Genomic DNA, 16,232 nt, shown 5'->3' with positions numbered 1-16,232 from the left:
GCACACACAAACCAATGTCTTCCACGCCTGGAGGTGTCCCCCTACACAGGCATGCTTGCAAATATTCGCATATTTTTGCCCCTCACGTGCGTGGGTCAGGATAGTGTTTATCCGGACAGGACTTATACCCAAAAAGAGCAAAGACAACATGTTCCTTCTCTACTGTATATTCAACCCGAGCACAGACACACAGCAACTCTTGGCATATCAAATGAATAGCAACGCCTCATATGGCCAAATCAACCCTCATTAGGAGTTCATATGTAAATGTTGGCAGTCATAGGTAAATGTGTTCACGGTGGTGATGTCATAATAAAAATATCTGAATGAGAGTTCTGGAGCTTTGATAAACATGTCCCTGCTGAAAAACACTTTAGAACCCTGCCCAAAGCACATTAGACATTTAATGGGTTTACTGTATATAATGGGAATTGTTTGGTTTTAATATAAGTTATAATTGTGTCCATTGGTATATGATGGATCTATTGGTGGGATATTAAATCCTTCTTGAATATGCCTAAAACACACCACAAAAAGGAAATTTGGTGGTTTTAGTGGAAAAGCGAACGGTTAAAAATGTGTTTTTAATGGAATATTAGATTTTCTGTTATTGCTTCTAAAGCTTTCTGCACGGTGATGTTACGTGAATGTTCCCATACATCGACTAAAGAACAAATCGATGACTTTTACAGTCCATCATTCAGAGACAAACCGCAGACTGCACACCATACCAGTGCTTCGTTGTGCTCATATCCACAGGTCATAAACACTATTCCTGACCCATACTTACAGGAAACTGCGAAAATCAATAAATTCCTGCTGTCTATAGCTAACACACACACTCTCTAAAGGTGTTAATGGTCATGGTTCTGTATCTTTGAGCACAAAGTACAATTGCGACGTCCTGTACCTGCACGGGTGTGTATGCAAAAGAGGCTTTATCAGTCCACACGAGTCCTGCAGCAACAGCAGATTACAGAGGACTCCAGCATGCCAAATCTGCTTACAGCCTGAACCTGAGAAATCAGTTTAAACACTAACACCAAAGCCTGCATGTTCCTCAGCATGAGAACGAAAAACAATAAAATAGTACCATCAACATAATATAATACTTCTATCCTATCTCTAACCAATAGATATATCTGTCACTAAACTCTGTGAATTTATAAAGACAAAAAACAGTGACTGGGATAGGTAGGCACAGCCCACGCACGTGTCCCAGTGACCTGAAAACTCCACACACGTTATCGAATCAATATATTCGTCCCAATTGTTGGTTTTAGTTAGTGCTGAGGGTTTGACACCTACTAGCAAATATAATAAGTTGCTCGACACGGGAGGTCATACTGCTGGCTGGAGGTCTCAGTGACATCCACACGCACACAGCCTCCTTAACACAAGCAGACCGTTCTGAAATTAGGTCGACTCATCACAGGACTTTCCATCCAGGAGCTCTCAAGTCACAACCTTTGCTTTGACCCCGCCAAGTGTTCAGGGTCAGTGGTCATGGCAAGAGTTATGCGATCAGGTTATTTTTATACAGCATTAGATCAAGATTTTACAGATTTATAACGTTAACGGCAATTATTCAATAGGTGCCTTACTTTTCTATTTAAAAAAGTATGCATGCGGTTTTTGTGCACATCACAAGAAATGCAGCACTTTAAAGAACAAGTCTTGAAGTTTTTAGATATGTTAGAGAGAACATTTACGTCGCATGTGAAGTTGTAATGTAATGTTTCTCAACATGGTTTTGTGTGGTAAAAAACAGGAATGAAATACAAATAAAACGCACCCAAACATGAACACACAGACATATATATGGGGTTGGCAGGGTTATGACTCTATTTTTGTCCATCGGGGCAGAGAGGAGGTCAGTACTGATTTGGGAACATGCAGGACACTTCAAACCTGCAGCTCAATATAGAGCTTCAGACACACACAATACACACAATCACTCATTAAGGCAAGAAACATGTTTTAAGAAATGACATTTTATAAGTAAACTAATAGATCCAAGCCTTTGGTCTTTGTGGCACAGGGCATCTTTATTTTCTTAAGGAATTTTGGAGATACAAGCAGAACAGACACATTATAGAGATTTGCTTCGTCTCACCCTCTTTCTGTCTCAGCAATGAAAGTGACTTTAGTCATTACTTCATCTGCTGGCCAGAACAGAACAGAACAGAACAGAGAGGAAATCTATCACGAAGACAGCGAAACTTAAAAAAAGAGTCCACGTAGACTACATCAGCAGTACTGCAGTGTGTGTGTGTGTGCAACCTACAGCGGGGAACACTGGCACCGATCTTGACTGGCATGCAGTGGCATTGCTTTGACTCTATTAAATGAGGTCATTGGTCTGATGTAAAAAGTTAATCACTGATAAATGATCTAGAACAGGGGGAATAAGACTGCAGTGGACTAAAGAGATTGGAAATTCTAAATTACAACAAAAATATAGATGTAGCTTTAGTTTTTTGTGTCACAGTTTCTACACAAAAATGTACATAAGAAAAAGTCATATTAGTCTTGGGCTATTTCTCAGACGTTATGGGAGTGATAAGGAAGGCGTCCGTGTATGTAAGAGTGACAGAACATGTGTGGTTACAAAGTTTCAATGGTTACTGTGGCAGAGAGACACAAAATAGTGAAGAGTCCCCAAGATCAGAAATATAGAAAGAAAGAAACTAGAATATATAGGGAAGAACGGCAACAGAAATCCCAGAATGCAAATGTCAAGGACAATGAAATATATGGCTATTCTGGAAACATGTTTAAAAACAGTCATTGTTTCTGCAATTGAAGTGATGCTACTACATCGGCAATAACAAACTTCAGGTAGTTCACACAGAAGGAAATGAACCCTCATGTTATTCAAAGTTGACTGACTTTCTTCTGCACAAAAATATAAGATATCTGGAAGAATGCTGGTAGAAAAACAACATTGACTTCCGTTGTACGGACACAAAACGACTGAGACATATCTCAAAATATCTTCTTTTGTGTTCCTCAGAAGGAAGAGTCATTGAAAGGGTTTGAACAACATGAGGTTGAATAAATGATGATAATAAAAAATTTGGGGGTGAACTTACCCTTTAAAATCAGATACAAAGTGATATGCAGTTAAATGCATAAAGCCTGAACAAACGAACACAAGACACACCTATAAGCTTCAGTCTGAAGCAGGACTGGTCCAGTAAGTGAATGTTGAGTACAAGACAGAGAGAGAGAGAGAGAGAGAGATAGAGAGAGAGAGAGAGAGAGAGAGAGAGAGACATGCAGGTCGACCTTACTGGCTGATGAAATGAACCCCTATAATTACCTCCTTCCACAGACTGTGAATAGAAGCTGGCCACACCATGACATACAGTATAGCAGATCTGTTCCCTAACTAGTAAAGCTGCATAACGGTCTACCTTTAAGCAATCTTCAGATTTCGTTATTCACATTCCCTTTGACGGATATGTAATTCTGCTTTAGATTTTTAACAAAGCAAGATATCGTCTGAAGCAGAATGTAGTTAGTGTGTGTCGTGGGTTGTATCTGTCACTGCAGTTTTTCCATGGGCTGACGTGAAGTCTTTGTTCTCTGTTGTAAACACAAAGAGACTTTATCCATTCAGGGTTTTGCCTGCCTTCTCCACACCAGCTTTTCACCAGTTCAGCCTCCATGTAGAGTCCCACACAAATCTCAAATGCTTGGCAGCTATTGACTGTATTTCTCATGGGAGGTGAGATGCTGAGTTTGGGTTGTTTTTATTCGAGGAACCGCTGCAGCGTTCCCTCTTTCCACCCCTCCGGTGAGAAAAACTGCAGTCAAGTCTCATTTGTTTAGCAAGCGTTCACTTAGATGTGGAACCTTCACCCTACAGATTTACCTTACAAAAACTTTCCTCCCAGAGTGCAGCGGGGCAGACTTTAAAGTCACATAGCAACAAGCTCTGTGCTGTGATTGGTTAGAGGCTTTCTGCCAAGCCGTGAAAACAGTTTCCTGTCTGTGGGCCAGAAAGACAGAGAGAGCAAAGAGAGAGAGAGAGAGTTGTTGTGAGAATGTACACCCAACACACATATATAAAAACCTTTGGAGAAATCTTTGGAATACCACAAAAGAAAAGATGCATAATCTTACACAAACCCAGTTTTGGGTTTGCATGAGATTACGCTGTATTTAGGAGATCTGAGCTTTGTGACATTGTGGAGATCTCTTCTTAAACCCTATCCCATTGGTTTGCTTAAGTCTCCTGCATGCCAGCAATGCCATTTCTGGCATGCAGGAGACTTAAGCAAGCTAGTGCTGTCAAATTGATAAATCGCAATTAATCGATTCCAAAATAAATGTTTGCTAATGTGACGCGCTTTAGCATTTATTTTTATAGGCTGTACATGCACAATGTATAAAATACCATTTGTATATATAATGAATAGTCACATACATATGTTTACAAGATGTATAAATATATATATATAAAATACTCATATATCTTTAATATATACAGTACATGAAAGTTTGTGTGTTTATATATACATATTACATTTACACACCACACAGGCACATTGTGGGATGGTTTCCTGGACAGGGCTTAACTAACTTTAATGTAAGAGGTGTCTTGATCGAAAAAACAACTTAGTATTAAAGTATTAAGTTTAATTACATCAGAAGGTAAAAAAATAAGAGTAATCCCTTACTTTACTTTTTCAAGGGAAAAGTAATTAAATTACAGTAACTAATTACTTAGTAACTAGTTACACCCAACACTGTTGTTTTGTCTCAAGATGCAGGCAGTAATGTTTTTAGTAAAGTATTGCTTTTAAAGACAATTTAAATATCCAAATTTTAAGGCTTGGCCCTGATTTAAAATAATCCCTGTCCGGAAAAACGTGGTGAGGTTGTGAATTGCACCCAATGGCTCACTCCAACCCCCCTTCGAAGCACTACGGCAACTGACACAACATGACGAATTAGATGCGAGGGGCACCGCATTGTATGTAGATAGAAATAGCTCATTGTAAGGTCACAAAAACAGAACGCTTCATTATGTAAGGTCCTTATACACATCTGAACACATAGTTATGCATATCTATTGTATTCAAGTCAATAGATCCTCAAAAAATATGACACACAGCACCTTTAAGGGAAGACAACAAAACACTTGAGAACAAACACAAAGATTTATCATGCACTTTAAAGAAGTTAAAATCAATTTAGCTTCATAGCTTTTTTGTCACATCATTTGATACCTACATGTTAGGGTCACACAATAAAGACTAAACTATCATAGTTACCACAAAAATCATTTGCGCACATTTATGTTACTTCAAACCTGTATATAGCAGCATGTAATTTCAGTAAAACACCTCTGTTTGGAAAAACATCACAGAATGATGAAAAACATTATACACACATGCATGGCCTTCTGCCAGGACTGTATCTATCTCAATGAATCCAGAGCAACTTGACATTTCATCCGAAAAACGACGAAATACAACACAGTCTTCATCTGTGTTCAGAACATGACCTTGAGTCAGTGAGGCCAAATGTGGCCCGCTCAGACGGCACCCATTGATCCAACCGGACACATGAAAAGAGAGGAAAAAGTGATGGAGTGAAGATGTGTGGTGACACACAAGAAAAACAAACACACAAAAGAAGAAACACAAAGACTGCAGAAGTGTAAAAGAGGAGTGTGTGACAAAGACATCATCATGGAGTAAGACTACGACGTTGTTTTTCTTTTCTATACAGGCACCAGCAAGAAAAATGACTGGATTTTAAAAACTGGTTTTTATTGGATTGTTAATGTTAGGCTCCGATGTCACTGGTTACTATTTATTTTCTTGCACACATGCTCTTGAAGTCATTTTAGAGGCACGATAATATCAATATGTATAAATACATGAGTTCTCTTTGGAAATTAGGGGCTTGAAGTCGTTTAAAAATGTTCCTTCAAACAGCTCCACCAGAACCAAAGAGTGTTCTGGACTAAACTCAGAATGACAGACAACAAAGAACAACTTGCGGATAATTCATGTCTTCCGGGTCAAGTGTGCCCCAAATCGGTCTGAGCTCCACGAAAGGGCCAACTTCCTCTAACAGCCTGGAGGAACCATCAGCCACCTGTCTGAAAACTGCAGCTTACAGCAAAGTTCACAGCAGATCACACCAACACACACACACACCTGTTTTCCCCAGACACATGAGCTATCTGAAAAACAGAAGCTTTACTCAACAACACAGAATGTAAGAATTGAACTTTGGCTTTGTCAAATTTGTCTCTTAAACTAAAGGGGTAAAGATCCCAGCCTTGTGACATTCCCAACTCATTTCCTTCCATAATTTGACGTATTGTGAGTGACAAGCGAGTGATCCCCGAGATAAAATAGGCGATTGTGTTCAGTTGACTTTATAGCCTAAATCTGAAGTTTTAAATGCGTATAATGTGTCAATGTTTTGGAGCATACTAGTTTAGGCATCCCTTAAGCATGACATACTATATTTTTGCAAAACCATTTTGATTTCATGGAAACTTTAAAGCCATTGAGTTCAGGCTAGGGCAACCATCTTTCACCTGCCAAAACAATCTGATACACACCTCTACATTTCTTCTTCGAGTCGAATATCCTGCCATAACTTCACATGCTTTGAGTGACCTATTGTCCCAAATTAACTGTGTGTGTGTGTGCACATTTTCCACAGCACATGATCAGCTGTTTGTGTGTGACAGACTATTTGAGATGCGGACAAACCAGGCCACCAGTGCAACTGATCCCGGTTGTCGATAGCAACAGGAGAAATGTAAACACAGAGCCATGCGGATCTGCTTATAATTTTATAAGTTTTGCAGTAGATTATCACAGGACGGTAATTGCTTGGTAATTTGAGGCAAAGGACAGACGCACCCTACGGCAAACAGTCTAACGAAAACCTCTTAAAGACGCTCACTGTGAGCCAGACCTGAGTGGAAAATTCATTTAACAGCGATACTGAGGGGTTACACTGTGTGTCAGTGTCAGGGCAGGTCTAGATTTACCATGTCAACCTCATTAAAAATCATCCATTGAAAGTCAGGACGGATACATACGATGACTGTCTTTGTTCAGTTGGGGTTTCATAAAGGTTTTGCCCGGGCTGGTTCCATGTGCTTTCACTTTTGTGGAAAGGCCCCCAAGGGACAGAGTAACAGAAGAGAGGGGCCCATACCAGCACAGCCCTGAGCACAAACCCACGAAGAGGGCTTTTAAATCACAGAGGGTAAAACAAATCCTTCTGAACTAAATACAAATATAAAAACATGTTGACAGACATCAAAATGTCCGCCGACAGTCAAAAGTATAGCAAAACTTCTATTAGAGTTTGTTTTGGTGGGATATAAAGGGATAGTTCACCCCGAAATGAAAATGCTTTCACTCATCTTCTTCTCTCAACAGGTAGATGTCTGGCTTTTGTTGAAACTAGTAACTTTGTATTAGCACATATTGTACTATTGCTCTTTTATGACATATGGCTTATTGCTTCCCGAAGTCTTTGTAAATCGCTTTGGATTAAAGCGTCTGCTAAATGACAATGTAAATGTCATCCTCACATCATTCTAAACATGTATGACTTTCTTCTGCAGAACAAATATTTTGAAGAATGTTAGGATGAACAAATCACAGAACTTTTGTCTTTAAATCACAGAGAAAAGCACATAGGACATATTTATCTGCCAAACTTGTGCTGTTCATGGCTGTCTGTCGCAACTACCACTTTAAACAGTTTTCTCAGACTGAATTTTATACAAATAGCATGCCGAATCCTTTCTGTCTACAATGATACAAGAAATGTCTTTGTTTAAAATGTTTGCACTGAAAACACCCGGCATAGTTCATTCATACTCCTATGGTTGGGTTTGTCCCTTTTGACCCAACGCTGGGTTAAAAATAACCCATGCTGAATTTTTGGGTTTAACCACAGTGTCATGCTATTTATACAGTACATGATTAAAAACTTTGCAGTTAAATGTTAGGAAAAAATCTACTAATTAATGGGAACCGACATTGTGCCATAATTGAATATTTAATCAAATTCTAATGCTTCACTGAACATGTTCTTCAAAAATGGTCCTTTCTTTATCTAAGATAAACCCTTGCTGATGTTCATATCATATATCAACATTGCTGTATACCGTAAGCATTTAGAGTGTAACAAAAAGCACTTGCTAACAATAAAGGTCACCAATTATATCATCTCAGTTGTCAATTGTGAACAAATGATGTTACACAACATTGACATGTATGTATCCTGCCATTGTGTTAATGTAGGCCATGCAGTCGAACATGTGTCCTAGAATTACGACCTATAAAGAAGTGACTCGAAGATTCTAGTTCAATTCAGCTTAATTTAAATTCATGGAAGAGATTTTTGATCTTCTCTTTCGTTGCAAAAAGCTTTAGCAATGCAAAACATAAGGCATAAGGACAGGTATTTATGATTTGCCACTTTTTTCTTGTTAGATGTATATATGGAAACTGTGAAAATGATTTCCTGGTTTGTTGTAGGACCGTTATATTCATATTACACCCTCCCCGGTGCGCTGTTCTTTTTCATGCCAGCTTACTTTAGATGCGGGAGCAGCGCGGAAAATCTTATCTTAAACCCATTGCGATTACCAGAACACACTCACTGAGCTGAAAAATGATCATAACTCAGCCTTTCAAATAGTGCTCCATTTAAATGCAAATGAAATTCTACGACAATAACAAGGGTTTTAGCCTTGGTTTTGAGTTTTTTTTTAAAAGGGCACATGTAAATGCCACCATGTTTTTAATAATAGCTGTGCTTGCTCAGACGTGCAATGGCTAGCTCAACATTTCACGTGTCCTCCAAAAGGGCAACATAGACAAAATCACAAGAAGCAGACGACGCAACTACGATTTTATGTAACAGCTCTTCATTTGATACAGTCTGTTCTAGCTGAGTAATATTAGTAGTCTCAGGTGCGCTCGAGTTGTTTGGTATACAGCTTGTACAAGCACCAATAATAGAAACAACCACAGTGAGTGTTTACACCGACAGCGAGAAAAGCTACAGGTCCAGATGGCCCTCACGCTGTGTCCACTGTGTGTACAGTTATTTGAGTAGGAGCCCAGGTCAAGACACAGTTTCACCCCTTAAGAACCTGTCCATCTCAACAGTTCTGCTTCCAGCACCATGGTGGTCATCTTTAAAGATCACACAGCCGCACAGGAAGTGATGCAATGGCATTGCAAGCCCACCAGCTGGAAGGGCACATGGTTATATGAGATAAAGAAGTTACGCAAGACTGCTGACTGTTGTCACAGGTTATACCATACATGGGTACTGTGTACGGACAACATCACACACCCTGTCAGTTCCAATCTTTTAAACAAATCTATGGCTGAGATAAACAATCACAACATGTTAGAAACAAATAAACAAAACAATAGGGATATTAATGTAAGGCACATTTCCCGTTTCCTTTCTCAAGATAAATAAAGATATTTACTATAATGTATGTATGTATAATGGTACAATATGCTGTATTAATGCATGTTTATTTAAATCTGGGGCAGGTAATGTTTTTTTTTTTGTTTTTGTTATTCTGGTCTCTTCACAACCTGAACCAATAAGTAAAGCGGTCTATAAAAACAGCATAAAAGAAGAGGTTCAACCAATCCTTGCATTGAGTCTTTGAACTTTAATAAACCATTCTGTTAGAGTACTTTTATACGTTTTATTTCATAAAATTTCACAAAATACACCCGACTGGAACTATGTGTTCACACCAAACGTGAATGTTCCTAGCACTATATCACTCACAGGATTATTTAGTTTTATTTGTTTGTGTGACGTGGGGAGTGTTTTCATGTGTCCAGACATGTCAAACCAGTCAATGACATTTTTCGCATGAATTTTGCTGCTCGAATTGGAATTTTTTAACTTGCGCGAAGGGTTGGTGGAATACTTAGCAATCAGGCCTCTCAATTCACATCATTTTCGTGGCGTGGTGAGAATTCGTGTCTATTCGTGCCTTTGCATTGCCTTTGTTTACAATTGCGCAAAAACTTCTTCACTCTTGGTGTGAACACACTGTAAGGTGATATTTTTTCAAAAACTGCTTCATTTTCTGTATGCTGAGTGTTTATAAAAAAAGTTTCCCAATTCGTTTTTGTCATATTTGTAACTTAAAGGTTCAGTCAGTAATATATAGCGGCAAGGTTGAGAATTCCAACCAAACGCTCACTCCACCCCTACCTTTCGAAACGCTACGACGGCTAACATTACATGCAAGGGGACACGCGATGTATGTAGATTTAAATAGGTCATTCTAAAGTAATAAAAACATAACGCTTCATTGTGTAAGCTCTTTATACACATCTGAAGACATAGATATGTATATTATATTGCATTTATATCAGTAGATCATCCCCAAAATTACACGCTGGACCTTTAAAATTGTTCTGAAAGCCCTAAATGATAATTGTGCACTTACAAGTTTTTCAAACAATGGCAGATATTAAACCTGGTTTTGGGCTCAATCGTAACTGAACCCTTTAGTCATTAAGCAGACGCCTTTTTCCAAAGCGACTTGCAGAGAGTTCAGGGAGCAATAAAGCGATATGTCACGCAGGGCCAGTAATACCGTAGCTGTTAATACCAAGTTACTAGTTTCAACAATCTCTACTGGGAAACATTCTCAAACCTGACGCAAACAAAACGTGCAAACTAGCAACCATTAACACACTAAATTCACTCTCTGTTGGATGTATATATATCTCTCTGCACCACCCAGCTAAAGAGAAACTCTGTCATGACAAACAGCTGTTCAAGCCCAGACATCCCAATCCAAACTCTATCACCTGATAGCTGCAGGCCTGATCCAACCCTGATGAAATATGACATAATTTCTCTCAGTGTTTCTACACAACTGGATCTACAAGAAATGTTTCAGCTCATGACATGATGGCCAAAACATTCAAAGCTGAATCATCAAAAATCATCAAAGCTGAACTGCTATCTCTCAAGTGCGTTTACGTGCACAAAATAAATTGATATCCATCAAAAAACCTGTTTTCACATGTTTACATGCATAGTAATAAACCGGCTAAGCAGAAAACCGTGTTTACTAAGTTTGAGACTTGCCAGGTTTCTCATGTTCAATGACGTCACCGTCGAAAGTCTGTTTAGTAGTTAAATACGCCCAGAAGCTGTATTTTTATATCTCTTCTCATGTACGCAGTACCTGCATATGCAACAATAGTTTTTCATTTTGACGGTTCTACATCAACGCTTGATTCGAATTTTATGCGTTGTTTACTATTACTTCCGTTTGGAACTTTTACCATTGCGCTGTCAGACATGCGCAACTAAGAGAAAACCAGTAAAGGCGTTTACAAGCAACACGAAATCGGAGTAATGGGCAAAAAACTAACTCTGCCGAGTAGGCATGGGCCGAACACTGGTTTCAAGGTATACCGAGGTTTATAAGAGTTAAGGTTTCAAAACCCCTCAAATTTCCTGTGATACCGTTTCTAAGGTATGAGCTGTGTTTACAGAAAAATAAAGAATTAAATCATGTAATTCAATGTTTGATGTTTAAATAAAAATGTTTGAAAGAATATTGTTAGTTTAACGCTTTATTTTTACCCGACTAAGGTTCTATATGTTGGTTCAAAATTTAATTGTATTGTGTCCAGTTGAAAAGTCGTTTTTTGTATACGCAGATATTTGGAAATAACACATTTTAGTGTTATAATAGCAACCCTGCGACACCGGGAAATTTTTGATTAAGGTTATTATACTGCCAAAATCTCATACTGGCCCATGGCTACTTCCGATCAGGTTTTGCTTACACTGTTTATGAGCTTTCCCTGATAAAACAACTCAGTTTTACGCATTTACATGAGCTTGTTAAGACTCTGCATGCAATGAGCTGCACACCTGACATTAAAACTCTCCGAAAAGCCGGGATGTGTCTTTAGTCACAACTCAGATGGACATTCAGGATTCAGCATTAGCCCTTTACAAAGTGCTGACCACATTATTAACACTCAGACCAAACCGATCAAACGCACTGGTGGTGGATCGATAACGTTAAGTAAAACATGTATTTGTTTACCATGTCAAACAAGAGATGTTTATTGGTATCAGCTACAGCTGAATTGATTTTTAGCCCTAAGAGAATCCACCGAAAGCTTCACGATCCTGTTACACGTCTGAGTTTATTGAGAGGGTCACCCTAGTGCCAGAAACACCCGAAATCCGAAGACAACCCGTCACAGGAGAGGGATCAGAATTATAGGTGTTAACACTGACAGGTCATTGTCACAAATGTGAAACAATGATTCGGCCAAAAAATACAATTCTGACACCCTTTTGTCACTCCAAACTCAAATGTTTATTATTTTTCTAAACCCACACAATATATTTGTATGAGAACCAGATGCAAATCAAAGTCCCAACCAAACGTCGTGACATCCAGATTGTGGGATATTTGATTTGGAAGATGCAAGTAGAAGCCATTTAGTAGAAGCCATTTATTAAGGAATATACAAACATCCAGTCCATTTTTATTGTATGACTTACAGAAACGTACAGATATTTATGGTACCTTTAGAGTGCGCTTGGGTCCTTTTTAGAACTTGACAACATATGGTAATCATAAATTGCTATGGCATGAAAAAGATTCACGATATAAATATTATTAAAAATAATATAGGACTAAAGAAGGAAGAGAGCGAACAACTATATGTGAACAACCTGCTACTTCCATCAGTGGACAGTATGTTCCAAATAACAATAGCACAGAAGGGAGGTTTCATCTACTCCAAAACACATCTTCTGACAGCAACCAATACTCTGTGCAAACCAAAACAAATCACATGTCACTAATCCACGAAAACAAATCCAGCTGACTCTGAAGACACTGACAGAACACAGTCAGTCTCTTTATTTTTTAAAGGATATTTTCGTATCCAAATAGTTTCCCAACTCAAACATCTTTGGCTAGTCTGAGCAGTCTGTAGGCTTTTGTAAACTGGCAGCTTTGGCTAGAGATGTGGGGGCAAACCACAGTCACAGGGGCCAAATTACAACAGCTTCAGCCGGTCCAAACATGGAAGTGTAGAGTCAAAAGTACAGCAGTTATGGACAGACCGTTTGGCAGCTCCAAGATCATTTACACACAGTAGCTATGGTAAAACGCGATGCTACCTTTCACCAACGTCAGTATCTATTGTGCCCTTTGACATCTATATACAGGACATCTCTTAAACTGTTATCTGGTTAATGGGGGAGAAAAGTCTTGACAAATGCATGGGGGAGGGAGTGAGAACAGGTAATGTCATGCAAATCCTCACTGAATGCCTGCTCACTAGTTTAACTAGTCACTCCTCAAGTCGTCCATTTCACACCATTCATCATCTATTGAGCGAAATCTTCCGCAATGCCGTCATTTCAACAAATAACAAATACCCAATGAAAACAAACCGGTAAACGACAAAACAAATCAATTCCCAAGCAGAAAATAAACAAACATCCATTCAAAACAAACTCGCACACAACATAAAACACACAGTTACGTGTTTGTTTACAGCTCCTCGATGTAGTTTGCTGTATTATAAGAAGTACATTAACACATGAGGCCCGTTTCAGAAAGGAGGTGAAAGTTGGTGACCATCACAGTGACTAACATGCCACATGTGCTTTTATTGAGGATCCTGAGGCTGCATTCGTTCACAGGAATGTACTTCAGGAGAGCAATTTAGGACCCAGGTGGAATCATTTCACTGTGCATTTCTTTACAGCTTCGGTGCCGTTGCCATGGTCAATCGTAATATCGCAGCTCGATTGATCATGGCTTGTCTTAACTCAAGGTAAGCCTACGGAAGAGAGTTGATAGAACCAACTCAGATCAGCTGTTCTGAAACCAAATACTCAAAGTTTCGCATCTCGGTGTAAATCAACTCAGAGTTCGGTGTTGGTTGAACCTCCTTATTGAAACGGGCCCCTGCTCTTACACAACAGTGTGTGAATGTTTGTGTGTATGTCAGCAGGAGACTCACGCAGCTGATCCGGGACGCTTTGTTCCCCCTCAAACGCGGCGGCGTCATGAAGAGATCTAATGTTGCACAGGCGACGTTCTAAACTCGCGTGCACAAACAATGTAGCAAAGACACATACACAAACTGCGGCGCCATGACGTAATTGAAACACACACAGTGTTGATAAAGTGTAAGACAATGTACCTCTGCTCATAGACACGGTGATCTCCTCCAGCATACCCGCCGGCCGTTTTCCGTCTTCAGATCTTGGTCGAGACTTCAGCACTCGTCCGTTAGACATCTCTGTCGATCTGGCGCACAGCCGTTCATGTGAACGATCTGAGCCGCTGGATCAATAATATGCAACAGCCTTGATGTGCTAGTCCATCGAAACTCCAGTTTACTACCTAAACAAACAATGAACGCCGATGATCTCTCGTGTCCATCTAGATGAAGATCCCAGACGAACTCCGGTGCCAATGTTCAGCTCAAAGGCCACATTAGGACCCCTGAATGATCATCACCAGCCCCCACAAACGGTCAGATCAGACCCAGGACAGGAAGATCAGACCCAGGATAGATCAGACCATCAGGGAACCATCATGTCCACACTGGAGAAACGCTAGGTGGTTTTCATGAGTCTGTCTCCAGTCGAGAAGTGGATCATTTTTCTAAAAGTCTGTAAAGTAAAATAACAACTACGTGTCTGATGAAGTCATGCTACGTAAAGCGACTGACAGAGTCAAACACAAAAGCTGTTTTGCCGAAGACGAACGCGATCAGCTAATTCTCTCTCTCTCTCTCTCTCTCTCTCTCTCTCTCTCTCTCTCTCTCTCTCTCTCTCTCTCTCTCTCTCTCGCTCGCTCGCTCTGCTTTTGCTTGTCAAAACACATGCAGGAGGACAACCTCCGAGTCACGTGTCCCAACAACAGCTTGGCGCGCCCCCTACCTCCGTCACTTCCGCCTCATGGTACTGGCGTGGACCCGTTGCTGGGCAACGCGCGAACGTAACCTACTTACACACGCTGAAGACTTTTAGCTGAAGCAGTTTATTTTAAAAGGTTAATTGTCTGTTTTATACATCAACCATTTTAAAATTTACAAAGTAGCACTGGACGAACTCCTTAAAAACCTTATTTGTTTTAGTATTTATCGCAAATGTTTCATGTTGACTATTAGAACCGCTTTGTGTAGTTCATCGGCTGCATGTCAGAACGATTAAAACTTACAAATCACAAAACCTATTACTCAAATACTGTACGCGAACAAGTCGTGTGAAAACTCTCGTCTGTTTTCTTATTTATAGCCCTTCGTTGACTTCACACAAATCCTGTGACACAGGAGTAAAAACAGGAAGAAAGTCTTATCAGAGTCAAAACATTCTGCTGAGATCCAGCCCGCCTGCCCAGAAAAATAAGGTCAGTTTTGTGCTCAAAGTTCTTTGTTTGACATACAGAAGATAGATTCAATGTGTGACAATGCTGTGCTGTCATCTAGTGGTAATTGTGTATAAATACCACTCTAAAACCAAACATGCTTTACAAACACTCAGTCAAATTTGACTCAAAACACAATCATATTAGCTTCTAAATGTGTCTTAGTTTGTAAGATGGGGCTAGTTGTCAAGCATTTTACTTTGATGAATATTTCTTTAGGGCTTAGCTTTTGTTTTTGAAAATCTATTATTTTCTAATTGCTATAGACATATACTTACATTTACATTATGGCGCAATCATCCAAAGCGACATACAATGGCATACACTTTTATGTGCTTGTACATTGATGTGCACGCACGCTATTACCCAAAAGCCTCTTATTGGAGAAAAAATATTGTAACACTTGTATTTATGAACGTGAGTTAAAGGATACGTACTTCACCCAAAATGAAAATTCTTTCGTCATTTACTCGCCTTCAAATTGCTGTTCCAAATCTGTTTACATGTCTTTGTTTTGATGAACACAGAGAAAGATATTTATAAGAATGCTTATGGAGGCCTTTACTGTTAATAAACATTGTGACGCATTTTTGTGCACGGAGCTCAGGTCGAGGGAGAAAGATCTAAGTATTTTAAACTCCTTATGTAGCCGATTCTGTGCTGGTTTGTATTGGCCGCATCCAGTTTTCAACTGACAACCATTGCATGCATCAATGGGAGGCAAAATCTGTCTTGTTATAAGCATTCTTCCAAA

The 16,232-nt window shown here is 39.4% G+C and overlaps 1 protein-coding gene across 2 annotated transcripts in view; it reads right to left on the bottom strand.

Moving 5' to 3' along the window:
• atosa (atos homolog A) overlaps positions 1–14,969 on the bottom strand; it is a 23,915-nt gene extending 8,946 nt beyond the window's left edge. The window contains exons 1-2 of one of the 2 annotated variants that reach the window (XM_079465741.1): positions 14,247–14,487; positions 14,064–14,141 (exon numbers count right to left, since the gene is read on the bottom strand). In XM_079465741.1, the coding sequence (XP_079321867.1) occupies positions 14,064–14,141; positions 14,247–14,343 (175 nt within the window). In that variant the 5' untranslated portion in view covers positions 14,344–14,487. Of the gene's footprint in view, positions 1–14,063; positions 14,142–14,246 lie in introns of both variants that reach the window. The other variant, XM_079465742.1, reaches the window with a different exon arrangement.
• Positions 14,970–16,232: the final 1,263 nt, after the last annotated feature.

This window comes from Barbatula barbatula (genome assembly GCF_947034865.1).
Source record: "Barbatula barbatula genome assembly, chromosome: 10".
Lineage (NCBI taxonomy): Eukaryota > Metazoa > Chordata > Actinopteri > Cypriniformes > Nemacheilidae > Barbatula > Barbatula barbatula.
This window is presented reverse-complemented; position numbering and strand designations above follow the sequence as displayed.